The following is a 21,871-nucleotide window of genomic DNA, read 5'->3' on the forward strand; positions in this document are numbered from 1 at the left end:
AGAGACCACTCCTGACCAGGGGGAAGGAGAAGCAGCTTGTGCTGCTATCTTCTCTAACCCCTGAAGGGGGGAGAAATCAGAAAGATGGGCTGAATCACTTGTGATCATCACAGTAGGCCTGTGTTAAGGCGAGCAGGAAATCCCCTTTTTTGAGTGGTGCATCAGGGAGTGCCTCTGCCGAGCCAGATTCGATTTCCATGCGAGCCCACGCACGATCATGGAGTCTGCCTACGTAGGATGAAACTCTCCCTAACGGAGAGAAAGCCTCAACACCCCAGATATTGTAAGTCAAACTCCCCAACAGGGAAGACCCATTTATACCAAGTTAAGAAAAGGAAAGAGAGCAGGAGAGGAGGAGAACCCTGGATTCCCAGGGCATTCTAGAGGGGGTTTAACCCTCCTCCTCATTGTTCCCCCGTGTTACCTCAGGCTTCTGCCCAGCTGTTATCTGGCAGAGAATTGCAGGCTGCATCATTCCTCCATTAGACACTGTCTTAGTGTCCGAAAGCCTAGCACTCCACAGCCAGAGCCAGGTGTGACCAAAGCACTGGGTGTCGACAGTGGGAGAAGAGAGACATCTGGTAGGGATTTGGGATTGGGCGAGATGACCAGTGAGCCTGTCCTGAGAGAGGGGAGAAGATCTGCCGTACACTGAAAGAAGATACCACGAGAATGTCAAGTCAAGTCAGCCAAACGGTGAAATATTCTAAATATGTACGCTATACACCGCCATCAGCTAATTATGAATATAGGCAATAACCTACAGGCTACATAGTGATCAGTGCATTTACAGCAATGGCCCTAAATCACTGGGATCATGCAGAGCAGGGCTGGTCTGGTCGAGTGGTTCTAGTAAAATGGAAAAGCAAACTGTCCTTGTCTGCCACAGCCCCATAAATCAGACTGAACCATGCGAGTTAATGCTGTGGAAACACCCAATGAAACGTCCCAGTACACAGCCTTATATAGAGACACACAGACTGGAGAGAAGCAAGGAGGGCGAGGGAGGAAGGGAGGGACGAAGGGAGGGAGGGAGAGAAAGGAGAGAGAGGGAAGGGAAGGAGGAGAGAAAGAGCAAGAGAGGGAGAGGAGAGAGAGCAAGCGAGAGAGAGAAAGAGAGATAGATAGAGAGAGGGGAGATAGGGACAGAAAGAAAGAAAGAAAGAAAGAAAGAAAGAAAGAAAGAAAGAAAGAAAGAAAGAAAGAAAGACGAGTAGAGAGGGAGAAGACTACGGCCTAAGTCCACAGAAGTAAACATTTTTTTTTGCCTCTCTCCAGAGACAGAGAGCAGTGCATCACTCCTCCTGTTCCCCTATCCTCTGCTTGTAAAAGGACGCAGTCTGCCAGTACCATCTCCACCCGGGTCCCTTGCTGCAGCATGAGCTCAGAGATGACCACTTAATCAATAACGCCAGGTTGCCACGACAACCTTGATTTCCTGTTGCTGGTTTCTGGTATCTGATGATTACACTCCCCGTTAGCTGCACCTGCCACCCGTCTCTCCTTGTCTCATCCACACCTTATCCATCAACCCACTGGCTTTGGCTGCTTCTCAAATGGTACCCTAGTCCCTATATAGTGCAATACCTATGACCAGGGGCCATATGGTTTTGGTCAAAACTATTGCACTATATAGTGAATAGGGTGCCATTTGTGATTCAGTCCTTATCTGTCAACACACCGGCTTTGTCACATAGGAAACCTCACTCAGCCATCAGCACACTAGATACATAAAGCAAAAGGATATTCAACAATACTGAGAGAGAGAGAGAGAGAGAGAGAGAGAGAGACAGAGACAGAGACAGAGACAGAGAGAGAGAGAGAGAGAGAGAGAGAGACAGAGAAAGAGAGAGAGAGAGAGAGAGAGAGAGAGAGAGAGAGACAGAGACAGAGACAGAGACAGAGAGAGAGAGAGAGAGAGAGAGAGAGGAGGAGGCTTGTGTCCAGGCAAACAGACAGTAAGGGCTAGTAATACACAGACACACCCTCTCTCTCATGGATAATAAACAGAGCTGATAGACATCATACCTCCCTCAGAGTGATGTCATCCCACCTGGGGAGAGCTAAGCATCATCTTCCTACTCCCCCTCTCTCCTCCCTCTCTCTCTCTCTCTCTCTACGGCATCTCGCTCTCTTTAACCCCTGTTATCTCTCTCTCTCCGCCTCCTCCATGCTTTCCCTCTCTCCTCCGGGCTGGTGTTACACATGTGGAGGAGAGAGGGAGGCGGGAGGTTAGCAACTCCTGCTTTTTTCATTAATGGCGAGCTCATTAATCTAGGGTGATAACGAGGACATGTGTCAGTGAGATGATTAAACCTCCCCTGCTTTACAAAGAGGCGCCCTTGGGGATAAACAAGCTCGGGACAGACTCGGGCAAAAGGTGGAAATCACACACACACACAGACAGATAGAAAATACACACACACATCAACAAACAAACACATACTGTAAGCACACACTGCCACACACAGTGTGTATCTCTTAGGTAAAGGGCACAGCCCACACATTGCCTATCTGGAGGACATCTGGAGGTTGAGATACTACATGTGTGTCCACTTAAACACACCCACTACATCCACGTAACATTCCCTTTCTCACCAGCCTAAAATCTCACAACACATACTACCAAAAAAGCAAGGTGAGGGGTTGAGAGGGGGAGGTCAAAACCTCCCTGGTTACAGCCAGGTGAGTGGTTGAGAGGGGGAGGTCAAACCCTCTCTGGTTACAGCAAGGTGAGTGGTTGAGAAGGGGAGGTCAAACCCTCTCTGGTTACAGCAAGGTGAGTGGTTGAGAGGAGAAGGTCAAAACCTCTCTGGTTACAGCCAGGTGAGTGGTTGAGAGGAGAAGGTCAAAACCTCTCTGGTTACAGCCAGGTGAGTGGTTGAGAGGAGAAGGTCAAAACCTCTCTGGTTACAGCAAGGTGAGTGGTTGAGAGGAGAAGGTCAAAACCTCCCTGGTTACAGCCAGGTGAGTGGTTGAGAGGGGGAGGTCAAACCCTCTCTGGTTACAGCAAGGTGAGTGGTTGAGAGGGGGAGGTCAAAACCTCCCTGGTTACAGCCAGGTGAGTGGTTGAGAGGGGGAGGTCAAAACCTCCCTGGTTACAGCAAGGTGAGTGGTTGAGAGGGGGAGGTCAAACCCTCTCTGGTTACAGCAAGGTGAGTGGTTGAGAGGAGAAGGTCAAAACCTCTCTGGTTACAGCAAGGTGAGTGGTTGAGAGGAGAAGGTCAAAACCTCTCTGGTTACAGCCAGGTGAGTGGTTGAGAGGAGAAGGTCAAAACCTCTCTGGTTACAGCCAGGTGAGTGGTTGAGAGGAGAAGGTCAAAACCTCTCTGGTTACAGCAAGGTGAGTGGTTGAGAGGAGAAGGTCAAAACCTCCCTGGTTACAGCCAGGTGAGTGGTTGAGAGGGGGAGGTCAAACCCTCTCTGGTTACAGCAAGGTGAGTGGTTGAGAGGGGGAGGTCAAAACCTCCCTGGTTACAGCAAGGTGAGTGGTTGAGAGGGGGAGGTCAAAACCTCCCTGGTTACAGCCAGGTGAGTGGTTGAGAGGGGGAGGTCAAAACCTCTCTGGTTACAGCCAGGTGAGTGGTTGAGAGGGGGAGGTCAAAACCTCCCTGGTTACAGCCAGGTGAGTGGTTGAGAGGAGAAGGTCAAAACCTCCCTGGTTACAGCCAGGTGAGTGGTTGAGAGGAGAAGGTCAAAACCTCTCTGGTTACAGCAAGGTGAGTGGTTGAGAGGGGGAGGTCAAAACCTCTCTGGTTACAGCCAGGTGAGTGGTTGAGAGGAGAAGGTCAAAACCTCTCTGGTTACAGCCAGGTGAGTGGTTGAGAGGAGAAGGTCAAAACCTCCCTGGTTACAGCCAGGTGAGTGGTTGAGAGGAGAAGGTCAAAACCTCTCTGGTTACAGCAAGGTGAGTGGTTGAGAGGGGGAGGTCAAATCCTCTCTGGTTACAGCCAGGTGAGTGGTTGAGAGGAGAAGGTCAAAACCTCTCTGGTTACAGCCAGGTGAGTGGTTGAGAGGAGAAGGTCAAAACCTCCCTGGTTACAGCCAGGTGAGTGGTTGAGAGGAGAAGGTCAAAACCTCTCTGGTTACAGCAAGGTGAGTGGTTGAGAGGAGAAGGTCAAAACCTCTCTGGTTACAGCCAGGTGAGTGGTTGAGAGGAGAAGTTCAAAACCTCCCTGGTTACAGCAAGGTGAGTGGTTGAGAGGAGAAGGTCAAAACCTCTCTGGTTACAGCAAGGTGAGTGGTTGAGAGGAGAAGGTCAAAACCTCTCTGGTTACAGCCAGGTGAGTGGTTGAGAGGAGAAGGTCAAAACCTCTCTGGTTACAGCCAGGTGAGTGGTTGAGAGGGGGAGGTCAAAACCTCTCTGGTTACAGCCAGGTGAGTGGTTGAGAGGGGGAGGTCAAAACCTCTGGTTACAGCAAGGTGAGTGGTTGAGAGGGGGAGGTCAAAACCTCTCTGGTTACAGCCAGGTGAGTGGTTGAGAGGAGAAGGTCAAAACCTCTCTGGTTACAGCCAGGTGAGTGGTTGAGAGGAGAAGGTCAAAACCTCTCTGGTTACAGCCAGGTGAGTGGTTGAGAGGGGGAGGTCAAACCCTCTCTGGTTACAGCAAGGTGAGTGGTTGAGAGGGGGAGGTCAAAACCTCCCTGGTTACAGCAAGGTGAGTGGTTGAGAGGGGGAGGTCAACACCTCCCTGGTTACAGCCAGGTGAGTGGTTGAGAGGGGGAGGTCAAAACATCCCTGGTTACAGCAAGGTGAGTGGTTGAGAGGGGGAGGTCAACACCTCCCTGGTTACAGCCAGGTGAGTGGTTGAGAGGGGGAGGTCAACACCTCCCTGGTTACAGCCAGGTGAGTGGTTGAGAGGGGGAGGTCAAAACATCCCTGGTTACAGCAAGGTGAGTGGTTGAGAGGGGGAGGTCAACACCTCCCTGGTTACAGCCAGGTGAGTGGTTGAGAGGGGGAGGTCAAAACCTCCCTGGTTACAGCCAGGTGAGTGGTTGAGAGGGGGAGGTCAAAACCTCCCTGGTTACAGCCAGCTGAGTGGTTGAGAGGAGGTCGTCCATGGGAGAGGACGCCTACAGCAGAGCAGTGTGAGTGGGGAGGTCTAGGAGAGACAGGCCTCTCACTGGGAGGAAGCAGGACTTAATAAACACATCTCTGGAGGTTATTTTCTCTCTTTTCAACAGGAAATAGGGATGCTGAGTCACAGGCATTATTTAGGGGAAAGCCAGACCATAGTTTCATCCCAAATAGAATTATGTGGATCTGTCTAGTCACATTGTCGTTGTGTTTTCTAAAGTAGGGGTGCTATGATGCTGTAATTATCAGCCACGCATGAGGGAAGGGAGGTGTTTGTGCATGTGTGTGTTTGTGCATGCACACGTCGCACACAGGGGGGTCAGAGGCAGACATGAACAGATCATTCCCTACATGAGAGCTTTGCGATGCAGCAGCAATTATTTTGTCTAACACACACATTAAATCCAATCTGTCTCCCCCCCGCCACCTAATCGCCTTTTCACGGACAGACAGACAGAGACAGTAATCCTCCATATCTGTATTTTAATAGCAGGGTAGGCTCCCTGCTAGCCTATATCATGATACTGGTAGGTTAAGCAGGCTTTAAAGGTCCAATACAGACGTTTTTTTTCTCAATATCAAATAATTTCGTGATAACAATGAAGTACCTATTGCGATTGTTTTCAATTGAAATGCTAAATAAAGAAAAAACAGCAATTTCTCAAGCAAGAATCTGGGAGTGGTCTGAGTGGGGAGGGAAAACTGAAAACTAGCTATTATTGGCAAAGAGGTTTGGAACTTTCTTTCTTATTGGTCTAATAACTAATATATACCGCCTGGTGATGTCACCATGCAGGCCAATACTCCATCCCACCAAAACAGGGTGAAATTTCAGGCAGTCTTTTCAGATAACTCTCACACTAAATGGGCTTTATCATTATTGTCACAATTTCACAGTATTATTCCAACCTCATAGTGTGGAGATATATATAAAAGTCAGGTAATCACATTTTTGACTGCACTGGGCCTTTAATATGCATCTCTAGATTAGATTAGCAATCCAGGTATAGGACTATAGGGCAGGAGTATGACTAAATATTTATCTAAAAATACTCATAATCTACAACAGCACATACAATTGGGGCGCATACATAATCTTCATAATCGTACATTATTCTAATCCTACAAGAGACTTGCATTAGGAGGTCCTCTTCCCCCAGATAATGCAAAAAGAAACACTTCATTTTGAGAACATGCTACAGGTACTGCTACCTTAAAAAAGTATCCTCGTTTTCAGAGGTTTAAAGGGCCACTCGTATGGTATGCATAGGCTATAAATACAGCTATGTGGAGTTGATTGAATTACAACTCATTCTGTGACTGCTGATACAATCAGAAAATACTGTAGCTAGGTAAGATTCCTTTAGTTCCCATTTCTAGAATTGATTGACAACTCCTTCCATGTCTCCTGATAGAGGGGATACAGTAAGATTCCTTCAGTTGTGACTCCAGAAGGGCGTAGCAACATTCTCTCTCCCTGTCGAGACGAGACGTTCCCACAGGCCAGCCAGAGTTAGGAGATTCCTCTTGATCTAATTGATTTATTAGACAGACATTCGATTAAGAAGGCACTGCTTTAAATTAGCCAGCCAGGGGGAGGACACGGGGGCTGCTTGACTCAGGGAATTAAGGCCTAAGTGGAAAGTCAGTGTCCTCCATGCTAAACCTTACCATGGCCTTTACCATATTAAGACATTTCCATTTTGGGGAAAATAGCATTACGTAATCATTTCTATTGCAAGATTTACATTAATATACAGTATATAGAGAATTGCAATCTGACTGAGTCTTGGATGAATCAGTCTGTGAATCTGATCAAGCAAAGCATTTAATTATTTCAGTTATGATGGTATTTTACATTAGCGGATAATGTAACAAAGTGCCCACAGACAAAATCTGTGTATCCATTCCAGAGAGTCTGGTGAAGGCCAAATACCTTCCCATGTTACTGAGGGGCAAAGCAGCCGTGGTCCAAACCTCTGGTAGTAACAGCCCCACCAGGTCAACTGGGCTGGGTGGCAGGCGCGAGGCATGTGGCCTCAGAAAAAAAAGCAGTTCATTCACAGGTCATCATTCAGGTGGAGGTCAGGAATGCATAGTAAACCAGATCTCACACACACACACACACACACACACACACACACACACACACACACACACACACACACACACACACACACACACACACACACACACACACACACACACACACACACACACACACACACACACAATGTTAGAACACATGCAGACAGACCATGTGACTTTCACGGGTAATCTCATGGCAGCACCATCACCTTGTTCGCCCAACACAAGTTACGGCAGCGTCAACAACAGGAAGTGAGCTTCCACTAACCCTGACTCGCCTCTCCCCTCAGGCCTGGGAGTGCTGATCTAGGGTCAGTTTAGCCTTTTAATAATAAATAAGAGGGAGTACCTGACCCTAAATCAGCACTCCTACTCTGAGACGCTTTGTGAATATGGACCCTTGGTGTTTCTACACTCCCGAGGTCAAGTTGACCATACAGGCACAGATCTAGGATCAGAAAAAATGACTTTAAACAGCTGTAAAAACTATATTTTTTGGTACATTTAGATGGTACAATGATTCCCTACACTATTCAGTGCTTGTTTTCTCACATAAACTGAAATTGAGCGAACAGTGTAGAATTTTAGCAACCAGGAAATGACAGAGCGATTTCCATAACACAGCCACAAAGTCAGAACAGAGACGTCAGAACAGAGACGCCGCTCCAGCAGGTAGAAATCAATAGGTGAATATCGCAGCCAATCACAACACTGGCGGGTAAGTAATACTGTGACACACTATCATTCCACTATTAGCGCCAGATATAATATGGACATTTTCTGAAATTACAATGCAAAAATTCAAAAAAATCCTGTGTAGCACCTTTAACTCTTTACAGTGTTAATTTAACTCTTGAATCAACACTCGAAATGTTACACTGAAAATTCAACACTATTTAACACTGACCATTTTACTGTGTGCTATGAAAGGGACACATTTGCAGGTTTCCATACATTTTACGAACCCTTTAGAATTCTGAAGAACCGTAGATGCCACGCCAAGAACCCCACACTTAACTCAAAGGGTCTTTATCGGGCAAGAGTTCTCCAAGGAACCGTAAGAGCTGAGGAAGAACCATTTTAGAACCTTTCTCTTTTCAGTGTAGAATAGACTTAACACTACATACAGTAACAACATCCTATAATATAGGATAACGATACATAACACAGATATATTATCAGTGAGTTGTACATGGTGCCACGATGGCAACGATGCCAAGGAAGACTGGCTACATCCTGGCACTAGAACAAGGAAGGCCACAGTCACACTGGGCAGGGGGGTACACACACACACATTGGGCAGGGGGGCTTTTTACTGGTTGAATGAAGCGTCTTTATAGCCCTGTTTAGAAGTCAGGAGGGCGCTACAGTGAATGAGGGCAGTTAGCATAGATGGCAGAATAAGGACCGGGTCATTTGTATTGAAGGCAGGTTGGTGTTGGGGAAACGTTTGATGCCAGCGGCACACACTCAAAAGAAAGGACGATGGGACACATTGTGTCATTTTCAATGGGTGAGAATTTGACTTGATAAAGCAATGGGTGACAGGGTTAATAGACAATTTCCTATCAAACAAATGATGACAAACTTTTCGCACCAAATAAAAACCAACCATCTTTAGTCAGCACACCAGGTCTATGTAAGAGGTTACAGACGGCAGCTCTATACCGTGTGAGGCCAGAGTCAGACCTCTTTTATAAACCTGTGTCTGCAGCTATTTGAGAAAAACATGACCTCTCATTCCTGCAGTACCCCTCAATTGACGCAACTAACATTTTGATACTGTTCTCACAAAAGTTGTTTTCTTCTGCTAAGTTCACAGAGCTTTTAAAACGATATGGCAGCACAGCTAGTCCTCCTAACCCAAGTCCTTTATGTTGTTTCCAACTCCCAACAAGAAGCCTTAAATAGGTCCCTGCCTTCCACAGGGGCTGGGGTTGCTGCCTTTAGCTGATTAGGACCAGACCTAGGCTGCATCCTAAATGGCACCATATTCCCTATACAGTGTACTACTTTTGATCAGGGCACATATGGTTCTGGTCAAAAGTGGTAGTGTACTATATTATATATGGAAAAGGGTGCCATTTGGGGCGCAACCCTGGCAAGGAACACCGTTGTTTTGACAGCGATAAAGACCAGAGACAGAAGAGGAAGCGAGACATTCCACTCCCTAATTTCTTCTGTTTCAATGGAAGTCAATGAACTAAGTAGACCAGACCCATCTGCTATCACATTGGTGTCTATGGGAGAGCCACCCCCTTAAGTAGACCAGCCTGAGTGAACTACCTTCATTTATCCACCATTTTTTATAAAGACTGCTCAGGTTGCATCCTGGGTGATCTTACAGACTTCCTGGTTTTGTTCATAGGTTAGCCAATCAGAGAAGTGACTGACTGAATGAGTGATCGATAGTTGTCCTGAAGTGGCTAAAGACAGACTGAAGATTTGAAGTAGCCTGGGCTATAAACGCATGTTCTTGCATTATCATTTTTATTTAATTTCTTTGCGGTACAAGTTCATTATTGTGAGAGATTATTAAAGTGTGCATGAAATGTAATTCCTGTTTGACCACTTCATTTGCTTTTAGAGTGCCGGACAATTAGCGTTGTTCAGAAGCTCTTCGGTTCTTAATTGCAGCAAAAGATACCTCAATGACAATACCCTCTGTCTGTGTGGTGCCCTTCTCTTTGTAAAATGTATTTTTTTACTAATTTGATGTGGCATGAAAGTGTGGGCTATTTGGCTTACATTTTTAATGGGTAGTTGGTGGAAGAAAGGGAGTGGAGGCGGTGAACAAATACATTTGAGAAGGGCAGGCAGGGTAGGCAGCCACTTCATTCACATTGCCCCCGGTGAACAGCAGCATCTCCTTCTGCAGGAGGCTGAGGAACAGAGCTGACCATGAATCACGCCCTGCTCTCCTTGATATAGCTCTCATGCCAGAGGAAACTTTAAATCTTGTTCACTCTTCTATCTCTCTCTCTCTCTCTCTCTATCCCTCCTTCCAACTCTCTCCAATACTTCTGTCAGGTGTTATTTATGAGTGCTGTAGTGAGTTCCTGCATGCCTGCAGCACCTGCTCATGTTGGAGTGGGAGAACCCTGGCAGCTGTCAGAGAGAGAGAAAGAAAGAGAAAGCGAGAGAGAGAGAGAGAGAGAGAGAGAGAGAGAGAGAGAGAGAGAGAGAGAGAGAGAGAGAGAGAGAGAGAGAGAGAGAGAGAGAGAGAGAGAGAGAGAGAGAGAGAGAGAGGGGTAGCGCACCACCAGTGCCAGGCTACAAAATAATGTGATGCTAGCTCAGTGGCGCGCGGCTAACAGATGAGACGCCTAATGATGCCTGGTCCTCTGTTTAGAACACACCACGAGCCGGCAGCAGGAAACAACAAACAAACACACAAACAACTACAAGCACTAATTAATGGTGTCATATGACTCTAAACATGATCAATTAAAACCCACGGTTCATTGGCTCTCCCTCTGTGTAAGCGGGACAGGAAGCTCGGTGCCTGAGTAATGAGCGCGGCAAGGATGATGTCGTTATGGCTAAGAGGAGGACAGATGTGGTACTGTCTGGCTATAGCGACCACGTTTGTACTCCTTATCTCCCTCCACCCCAACTCTGTGGATGAAGCGTGTGTAGCGAGGCTGAGGCCAAACACCTGAACGATAACAGAGAGGGAGACGGGTCAAAAGGGTAGTCAGTGGTTCGATCAGGGTTCTCTGCTCCCAGAGTTGACAGAGAGTCTGAGGGGTGGAGCTTGGAGAGGTAGCTACAGTAGGTAGGTGTACTTTGCTCTAGTCTAGAGTCAATGACATCAGGTGAGTATTGGTAGGTAGCTAGACACACAGAAACCTGATCAAATGAGGACAGTAAGCAAGAAAATGCCATGCCGCCTCTGACCAACGGGCCTACAGTAATGAAGAGCAAAAAACACCAAAGAGATGTGCTTACAGCTCACCAACTCCCCAGAGACGTGTACTTAACACAGAGAACAATGACATCAGGGGAAGCAGCATATGGGGTGGTGGCGGTGTAACAGCTAGGGGAATAAACCGTTTATAAAGCTGTTTACAGACCAAACTCATTCATCACCCAGGGATGTGTCCCAAATGGCACCCTATTCCCTATTAGGCCTAAGTACACCACTTTTGACCAGGGCCTGTAGGGGCCCATACTAGTGCACGTTATAGGGAAAATCTTGCCATTTGGGCGGAAGCCTCAATGGCTAAATGTGAGAGCACTCCTGTCTCAGACTGAACTCTGATGAAACAATACGATTCACTCACTATATCTCTGTTGCACTAGCAGGGCCGATCCAGCTCAGCTGCACATGCTCAGTGACGCTGGGTCTAGGGACGATGCTGTGTACATTACGCTCCAGCCTGTCCCATTCCCCTCCCTGCCTACCACGCTCTGTTTTCAGGCTACTACCTCTCTCGTTCTCTCTCTGTCTCTCTCTCTCATTACTCCTGTGTGCTGTGATGTTTACAGACTCTGACATTCAGCGTAGCCTCCCTCCTCTCCTCTCTGCCTGACTAATAAACAAGGTGACTAGGGTTTCTGTTAAAGCAGTGTGCTAGCTAGCTACTTGACTGTGTGGCTCCTGTGTAAGTCACTAACGGTGGCCTGGGGATAGGGACATCACAGGAGCCGTTTTAGTCTCTGTCAACATTTTCAGATCATTAGGATAGCTCTTGACACACACGTCCCTCTGGGCTGAGTCCCAAATAGCACAGTATTCCCTATACAGTGTACTACATTTGACCCCAGCCAATGCCTGTCTTGCCTGATATAATCACAGCTATAGTACATGCAGGCCAGGAGGTAATAATGATAAGCAATGGTAAGTGACTCAAAAAGACGCACTACAAGAAACGTTACGATCTGTCAGCATAAAGTCACCATATTGCTCCATTGGCTTTGTACTGTCACGTTTTCAGGGAAACTGAGAATGAATTGTCAGGTTAAAGGTGAGGAACAAAGATTCCACTGATGAGTTTGTGGCCCAAACACAAACTGGCATGATCAGGGCTGGCGGCTCAGCGCCTGCTGCCTGCTGCCTGCCTATTGTTAACACAGACCTTTCATTAACCGCTCCACTGAGAAACAGGGGAGGAGAGGAGGAGGAAGGAGAGGAGGAGAGGGAGGAGAAGGGAGGCTGAGGCAATATGAGAGTAGGAGGGGGGAGGCAGGTGAAGGAGAGAGGCGATCGCGTGAGAGGGGAGGGAGAGGGAAGAGAAGATGAAGCAGCAGACACAGAGGAACAGGGGGGATAAGAGGAGGAGACGGAGGAGAGGGGAGGCTGAGGCAACAGACAGTAGGGTCACTGTCAACTCCCAACACGACTAGCCCAGCCTAAAGAGCAGCCACCAAACACATTATTCAAAAAGACATGTCACCAACTGATCCTGGAGCTGCCATCTCCCCCGGCTATAAGCTATACACAACGGGACACTATCATTTCAGCTCCCACGTGGCGGGGTCTATGGGACAGGTAGAGAAAGAGAGGGAGGAGTAGACACTTTATTTGTTTTTGGACTTATTTTTATCGCACCTGTCTCACAATATCCATGTAAGAACAGAGAGCGAGGGAGGAGAGATAAGGAGAGAGCGAGATGAAGAGAGGAAGGCATTTCATTTCTTGCCCTCTCGAATCGACACACAAATTGTGAGGCTGTGGGCTGGGTGAGGTCATCTAACCAACACACCTGTCTGTCTATGACTCACTCTGGGGAGTCAGTAATGAGGAGAGGAAGAGGAGGAGAGTGTAGGATGGAGGCACTTCCTGTATGGTCACAACAACACACTAAAGTGTTCTCTAGTCCCAGTGCTGGATACGGATACTGTAAGCCCATTGTATTGTAAACAGCTGAGTGCACACACTCCATGCAGAAGTTCCATTGGTCAAATCAATGCATTTTTTCCATTGCCGAGGGACAATGGTGAAACTGCCACATCCGTTTGCGATGTTACAACAACAAAGAAGTTACTGCCAACATCGAACACTGTTTTTCCCCCTCTGACATCATAGCATGTGCGATAGAACAGCAGCATATGCACTGTAATGTATTTGTTACCCTGATGTGCGACGCTCGCCCTACGCTCCCCGCCTCTGCTACGTCAACGAAACAAAACCAAAACCAATAACAACGGCTGTTGGGTGGACAGTGGCGCTGTTTCCCCGTACCGCAGATTCCATCTATAAGTTCGTATACTCAGTCCCCTGGTTGGATCTGAGCCACTGAGGAAGGCTCCTGATCTTGCTAGAACGAGAGCCTATTCTGGGGCCCGGTCTTCCTCTTGCTCCTTCTGAGCCCCCCGTCATGATTTTGTTCAGTTCACTGGGCCTGACGTGTATAGTCTCCCCCTCTACACACCCAACCTCCCCCCTCTTCCCCCGCCAACCCCCAACTGAACAACTCAAAGATATTTCTGTCCTTTCAACAACATTATTGACACTCCATCCCTCATTCCTCCTCATTCATTATGTCAGCCTTGGCCCCCGCATGGCCCCCCGGCACGTCCAGCACAGGCTGCCCAGTCACGCAGCTCCGTCGTGGGCCCTATCTGGGTTATATAGGGAGGAACTCCTGCCTGCTGCTGGAGCACATTATAGGACGTAGCCTCAGTTTAACACTAAATACAGGGCTTAGACTACACACAGGAAAAACACAACACAAAATGATACCGTCAGGAGGCATAGACAAACCTTCAGCAAAAAGTGAGCATGACACGGACAAAACACATTTCCGAAAAACAAGAAAGGCTGGCGTATTCAAAAAAAAACGCAAACGCAAAAACCTGAGTGTCGTGTCGTGAGACTGAGGGAGATTGTGATGAATTCTCAGAGCTTTCCACAGATTCCTCTGTCAGTACTGGGGTCTCTGGGAAGAGAATGGGTCATATGCAAATAGCCATGCCCAGTATGGGGAGAAGTTTCCCACAAGCAGAGTGTGAAAAGGCCTCTCCTTCCCCACGCCGGCCCCACTCAATGGGCCTTTTCTTCCTCCACTGACAGTGTATGTGGTAGAGCGAGCAGACTGCAAAGGTAACTAGGCTCTTTCTCCTCAGGCTTTCCTCCAACCAAAGCTTTAACACACAATGGTTCATTTAAGCATTCATCCCACACACAACCCCAATAAAGGACATCCAAGCGTAGTTAAGGGGGTTAGTGAAACTGACTTGGGGTTTAAAACTGCTTTTCTTAAGGGAAGGGAGAGCACATTTTTATAGGCTAATGCAATACCTCTATAGGAGCTTGCTAATCATTAAGCTGCCTCAACAACAGTGGGAAAAGGGTTTGAGTGTCATCAGATTATGGGCACAAACAGAACTGTCTGCTGGGAAATCATTGAAATGTGTGACATGGTGCATTGAATGGTGTAGAGATTAGAATTTCATATCAAACATTTTAAAACGTGTGGAGAAACATAAAAACTGCAAAAGAAGAAAACATGATTAGGCCTATTCAAAACACAAGACAGAACCTCAAGAGGGCTGTAAAGCCAGTTCCTCGACTAGAGATTTGTTGTTAACTTGTCATATCCTACTTCTTAGTTTGCCTCACTACCCAAAATTAATCCTTTGGACTCCTTTCCATTGGAAACACTCAGACTATTCTCATGTAAAGGGAGCGATCATTTGTGTTTGACAGAGTGAGTGAGTGTCCACCTTCCTTCCCACTGGCTCTCCTCTCCAGCAGCACCTCACTGTCATCTCTCCCTGCCAGCTCTCACGGCCGCTCCCCCCTTTATCCCTCCCTCCTTCCTTTCCCTCCTCCCTCCTCTACCAAACTCAACAGGACAGAGGGGTTTTACTGGTCAGGGGGATGGAGGGAGGGATGGATTGAGGGAGCAGGGGGAGGAGACTAAAGTCCAGAGCCAACCCCCATGCTTTTATACCCCTCGGGATCCTTTCATTGAAGGGACTTAAACACAAACACAATTGGACATGCTGGAAGGGACCCAACAATGGCACAGGGGGGAAAGTGAAGTCATAGTGGAGGCACACATGGGTGCCTAGGTCAGGGGGTAAGCAAAAGCACCCCTGGATACTGTGTCTTCCCCCGGAATAAAGGACTGGGGGAGGTGAGGAGGGGTGAGGAGACGAAGGGGCGGGGGACGTTCCTCTGACTTGGCACTTTCATATGCAGCAGAGGAAGTTGTTCAAAAGTTAAAGAACTGATAAATGAAAATGTCCTCTTCTGCTAAACTCCACTCACCAGGGGTAGACCTTTTAAATGTTAACAGATGGCTTTTAAAACACTAAAGAAGCATGCCGGCCCACAGAACACCACACCTCTCCTCCTGAATGGCCAAAACATCTGAGTTTCTTAAGAACTGTAGCTTAACCACGGTGTTTCTTTATTGTTCTCACACAACTTTACAGCGTGTGGTTACATTCAATATTATTTAGGGGGGGAAATTAGTCCAGCACACTAATTATAGTTTTACCAGCCAAATAAACATCCTGTACTACATCACACAGCTTTACGGAAGCCAAACCTAGAACCACAGACCCATTCTTCCTCTTCTGTAGGATGATTAAGTGAGAGAGAGAGAGAGAGAGAGAGAGAGAGAGAGAGAGAGAGAGAGAGAGAGAGAGAGAGAGAGAGAGAGAGAGAGAGAGAGAGAGAGAGAGAGAGAGAGAGAGAGAGAGAGAGAGAGAGAGAGACCCTTTGATCAATTCAAATAAATACCTATATGGAAAGTTCCTTTGAAACGAAGGCCCTATAACCTCCACTTTCACACGTTTACAAAGACAGGCCAAGAGTGACTGTTTATTTTTGCTAAGAATGTTAATACCGGGCCGCATTCCTCTATTCCCAAATTGCGGTGTTAAATTACCATTCCGGGGAATGGTTGCTGCTATTCCTGATGGGATCTGGACTAGTCCTGGTCGGGATAGAAGTGACCAAGGAAGCCAGTGGAGACAGTGTCCCACAGATTGCAAACACCTGTTGTCCTGCCTGCTGGCCGGCTGTTAGCACCTCCATGTTTACAGCTGTGACGGGGCTCACCTTGATCTCAGCTTGCTCTGCTCTGTCAGGCCCAGCCCCAGGCCCAGTAAGACAACCAATACAGGGCTGGCGCCAAACACCTTTTGGTTTCAGTAACTGCCAGATAACCCCCCTGTCCTGTCCCGTCCCAAAGCAATCAAATCACTGCCCCTCTAAAAGGGGTTTTCTTTTTACCTGGTAACCCATTGTTAGGCTGAACACCCAGCATAACACAGTTGAGGTAACCAGTGTGTATGCTAAATTAGATAACATAAGGAATAAAACATAGGCTAACTCACTTTATTTTTAAAATGAACATCAAATGGGCAACACTACAGTGACATGTAATTTACACAAAATGGAAAATAAGTGAAGAAATTAAAATAAGTGTAAAAAAGAAAACGAATTATGCAAAAATATCAATAAATAATATGTTTGCATTATTTTCTAGAATTGTCTATAAATGACTCATATTAATCCGTGTACAAATGACATCATCTGTCAGCACCTACCAGGTGCTTCTTTATTTCTCTGAGGTGACTCGAATGCAGTAAATATTCACGACGGACCATGAATGAGCCGCAAATGCACGCTACAACAACTCCGCTATAAAGTGTGAAGGCACAAATGAACCGTTGTCAACCGAGCACTGACATGATGGCATGCACGGATCTGGGATCAACACCTTGGCAAAGAGACAAGGCACACAAGAAATATCCTACGTTTATATTATAAAAATGACAAACAATGACAGTAAACACAACAAGCGACTCCTCCATGACAAAAATCACAACAAATTGATACGATGACAGCATGCCGCGCCTACAAGACACCCGTTGCCTTTTCTACCTGCACAAGTTGCCATTTGCTGCAGCGCACGGCACAGAGGCCGCTCTCCACTGCTTTGGAAGACAGATTCCAGTGAGACGATTCCTTCTCTAACTCAGCGTATTCAGTCACCAGAAATTAGATTTTAACTTTGTTTTGACAGGGGGGTGTTTAGAAACACCAAAGCCCCGTTTTCCAGATCAAGTAAACATGTCCTTATATTCCTGCAGGCTCCGCTGGGTGGCTCGAGCACTTGCGCTGCTGTGCTGACTACTTGCATGAGGCTATAGGCTACGCATGTCGTCAGGATAAAATTGCCCTTTTTCCAGAAAACCTATACTAACAGCCTACAAAACAAACATTATTCCTATGCGTAAAAAACGCCCACCTCTGATGGTGAAACAAAACTAGTAATAACGAAATAACATGAGAACACATGATATGGGTTTACAAAAAAGCATAACGGAATGACAAGCAACCCCGAAGAGTATGATCTTTGCAAGTCGGGTTTAATATAAAGTACAGATAAAGCACTTCACTATTACATTAATTAAATTACTGCCAGAAAAAAAACGATTCGGAGAAAACGCACTGGCTACCCAGCCAACCCTACAGTGCAGCCTTTTTAACCGCAAACACAAAACACAAACAAAAACAACAAAAAATGATGTATCAAACAAAAAACATTGGATGAACAGGTTGGTTCCAACTGCAAGTTTCGCTCCCGCGGCACCAAACCTATAAAATCTGAATTCCCAGCGCGCGACTGTGGATGTAAACGCACATTCCTTATATAGGCTGTGCCTTGTTCACACGCACAGCGCGTGAGCTACCCTTCCCAGTCTCTAAAACGTTACCCAACAATGCATGCTACAGAAACAATGTTTTTTAGCTCGACGGTCATTTGCATTTCTGTTTATTAATTATATAGCAACCTTATCTTATTCTACATATTTTCTACTTATCTTAGCAATAACTTTTTGAATGTTTTTTTAATGCACACTTGCCATTGTCAATTGTGAGAAAGCGTGCATCTCCAATACACATGATTTACAACGAAAAATAAGACAGAAAGTAGCATGTGTAGCCTACCTAACATAACGGCAAGCATTTGAATAGATGATCAAGCAGCAGAACAGTACAATTTTCACATTAAAAACATTTTTTAATGCATGGATGGTGGGCCCGAGCCCACGATGTAGCAAGTGTCCTATCAAGGCTCGCGCAACCTGCTACCGTGCGTGAAACGAATAGAAAGCGACAGAAACAGTTCAGTTTCTCCAAAGTGCATTGAAGAAATACAACTTTTACACATATTCACTCATTTCAGATTCAGAACATCAATCTATTTTCTATATTGATAAAGAAGGTGACAAACTACCGTGGTCCGCAAAAACAACCAGGTAAGGTTATTTTTCCCAGACACCGGTTTTAGAAAGCTAGCCAAATGGAAGGCAAGAGAAGGTGAAACAAGCTATCAAGTTGAAAACTCAAAAAAATACGAAAAAGGATTTAAATCAAATCGAAAAGGGACTGAACGGGGAACAAAAGCGAGTGCAGGGACGAGATTAGGTGCGTATAACGGTCCAGGGTGGTGCACTCAACCGCTAGGCGGTGGGAGAGTCGCGAGCCAGGTATAACGGTACACCACAGAGGGCTATAATTGTGCGCTTACTTGCTACTTTCCAGCACTTTGACCCACTAAAAACGCGACTCCGGGGGTCCCAAAGTCTTCGGAGAATCGAGAATTCGATAGAACTCATTCTAGTCCACTTCACCACACGAAAAGAAGGAAATTGGAGTAGTTTTACTTACCGTTATTCCTCCTCGGATTCGCCTGCTTTCTGCGCTTACACCTGGGGCCATCCGCCATGATCCTTTCGCTGTGTCTAAATGCTGTTGGAGAGTCACCTCCTCTTTCGCCCCCACTCCCCCTCCTCCCTCTGCTTCACCTCCCCTCCCTGCACCTGGTTTACGACACTCTGCTTTACGACATTACCTTCTACACCTCCTAAACCGTAGGACCGACCACCCTAAACTCCTACTCTATGCGTTAATTCTGATCATCGCACCATTTATACATGATTATATTTTGGAAAAAAATATTCATATTTTCCTCTGAGTTTCTGGTATGGTTGGGGCCATGTCATTACGGGAATCTACAGGTAGGTAATTGACTAAGACCCTTACGGTGAAAACATACTCAACCTAGTAGAGCCTATACCGATGCATGATGACAGACAGTGTCACAGCTCTAGAGCAGGGATCATCAACTAGGTTTCTTGAGTGAATGGTCGGGGGGCCAGAACATATTTACAAATCATTTGTAGACTGCCCATTTGACCGCAAGAATCCCAAACATATATAATATTTGACTAAAACACAATAATTTCAAACCTTGCTTACATTTGTATACGATCACATGTGCACTATATATACAAAAGTATGTGGACACTCCTTCAAATTAGTGGATTTGGCTATTTCAACCACACCCGTCGCTGACAGGTGTATAAAATCGAGCACACAGCAATGCAATCTCCATAGACAAACATTGGCAGTAGAATGGCCTTACTGAAGAGCTCAATGACTGTCAACGTAGCACCATCATAGGATGTAATTTTTCCAACAAGTCAGTTCGTCAAATATCTGCCCTGCTAGAATTGCCCTGGTCAACTGTAAGTGCTGTTATTGTGAAGCGGAAACATCTAATAGCAACAACGGCTCAGCCACGAAGTGGTAGGCCACACAAGCTCACAAAACGGGACCGCCAAGTGCTGAAGTGCGTAGCGCTTAAAAATTGTTTGTCCTTGGTTGCAACACTCTGCCTCTGGAAGCAACGTCAGCACAAGAAATGTCTGTCGGGAGCTTCATGAAATGGGTTTCCATGGCCGAGCAGCTGCACACAAGCCTAAGATCACCATGCGCGATAACAAGCTTTGGCTGGAGTGGTTTAAAGCTCACCGCCATTTGACTCTGGTGCAATGGAAATGCTTTCTCTGGAGTGATGAATCACACTTCACTATCTGGCAGTCCAACTGACGGATCTGGATTTGGTGGGTGCCAGGAGAACGCTACCTGCCCCAATGTGTAGAGCAAACTGTAAAGTTTGGTGGAGCAGGCATAACTGTCTTGGGCAGTTTTTCATGGTTCGGCCTAGGCCCCTTAGTTCCAGTGAAGGGAAATCTCAATGCTACAGCATATAATGACATTCTAGATGATTCTGTGCTTCCAACTCTGTGGCAACAATTTGGGGAAGGCCCTTTCCTGTTTCAGCATGACAATGACCCTGTGCATAAAGCAAGGTCCATACAGAAATGGTTTGTCGAGATCGGCGTGGAAGAACTTGACTGGCCTGCACATAGCCCTGACCTCAACCTCATCAAACACCTTAGGGATGAATTGGAACGCCAACTGCGAGCCAGGCCTAATCGCCCAACATCAGTGCCCGACCTCACTAATGCTCTTGTGGCTGAATGGAAGAAAATTCCCGCAGCAACGTTCCAACATTAATGAAAAGCCTTCCCAGAAGAGTGGAGGCTGTTATACCAGCAAAGGGGGGACCAACTCCATATTAATGCCCATGATTTTGGAATGAGATGTTCGACAAGCTGGTGTCCACATACTTTTGTAGTGTATCTCTCTATTATAAGCGGGAATACTTGGGAACAGATTTACAACATTAAAATCAATTAGAGCTGATTTCCTGGTGTTTTTACAGTCTTTATGTCCAACAATGATATAAATATATATACAGTACCAGTCAAAAGTTTGGGCACACCTACTCATTCAAGGGTTTTTCTTTATTTGTACTATTTTCTACATTGTAGAATAATAGTGAAGACATCACAACTATGAAATAACACATATGGAATCATGTAGTAACCAAAAAAGTGTTAAACAAATCAAAATCAATTTTATATATGAGATTCTTCAAAGTAGCAACCCTTTGCCTTGATGACAGCTTTGCACACTCTTGGCATTCTCTCCACCAGCTTCATGAGGTAGTCAAATGGAATGCATTTCAATTAACAGGTGTTCCTTGTTAAAAGTTAATATGTGGAATTTCTTTCCTTCTCAATGCGTTTGAGCCAATCAGTTGTGTTGTGACATGGTAGGGATGGTATACAGAAGATGCCCTATTTGGTAAAAAACCAAGTCCATAAGAACAGCTCAAATAAGCAAAGAGAAATGACAGTCCGTCATTACTTTAAGACATGAAGGTCAGTCAATTCGGAACATTTCAAGAACTTTGAAGGTTTCTTCAAGTGCAGTCGCAAAAACTATCAAGTGCTATGAAGAAACCGGCTCTCATGAGGACTGCCACAGGAAAGGAGGATCCAGAGTTACATCTTCTGCAGAGGATAAGTTCATTAGAGTAACCAGCCTTAGAAATTGCATCCCGAAGAAATGCTTCACATAGTTCAAGTAGCAGACACATCTCAACATCAACTGTTCAGAGGAGACTGCGTGAATCAGGCCTTAATGGTTGAATTGCTGCACAGAAACCACTACTAAAGGACACCAATAAGAAGAAGAGACTTGCTTGGGCCAAGAAACACGAGCAATGGACATTAGACCGGTGGAAATCTGTCCTTTGGTCTGATGAGTCCAAATTTGAGATATCTGGTTCCAACCGCTATGTCTTTGTAACATGCAGAGTAAGTGAACGGATGATCTCCGCATGTGTGGTTCACACCGTGAAGCATGGAGGAGGTGTGATGGTGTGGGGGTGCTTTGCTGGTGATGCTGTCTGATGAGTCCAAATTTTAGATTTTTGGTTCCAACTGGCCTCCACAATCACCTGACCTGAACCCAATTGAGATGGTTTGGGATGAGTTGGACTGCAGAGTGAAGGAAAAGCAGCCAACAAGTGCTCAGCAT

General features: G+C 46.2%; 1 protein-coding gene across 1 annotated transcript in view; it reads right to left on the reverse strand.

The window, feature by feature from the left end:
* Positions 1-18,908, reverse strand: part of LOC139583758 (zinc finger E-box-binding homeobox 1-like) — a 72,898-nt gene extending 53,990 nt beyond the window's left edge. The window contains exon 1 of the mRNA XM_071415195.1: positions 18,806-18,908. Within this exon, the coding sequence (XP_071271296.1) occupies positions 18,806-18,863 (58 nt within the window). The 5' untranslated portion in view covers positions 18,864-18,908. The remainder of the gene's footprint in view (positions 1-18,805) is intronic.
* Between the last annotated feature and the right edge of the window lie 2,963 nt (positions 18,909-21,871).

The sequence above is a fragment of the Salvelinus alpinus genome, chromosome 8 (assembly GCF_045679555.1).
Source record: "Salvelinus alpinus chromosome 8, SLU_Salpinus.1, whole genome shotgun sequence".
In the NCBI taxonomy this organism is placed as follows: domain Eukaryota; kingdom Metazoa; phylum Chordata; class Actinopteri; order Salmoniformes; family Salmonidae; genus Salvelinus; species Salvelinus alpinus.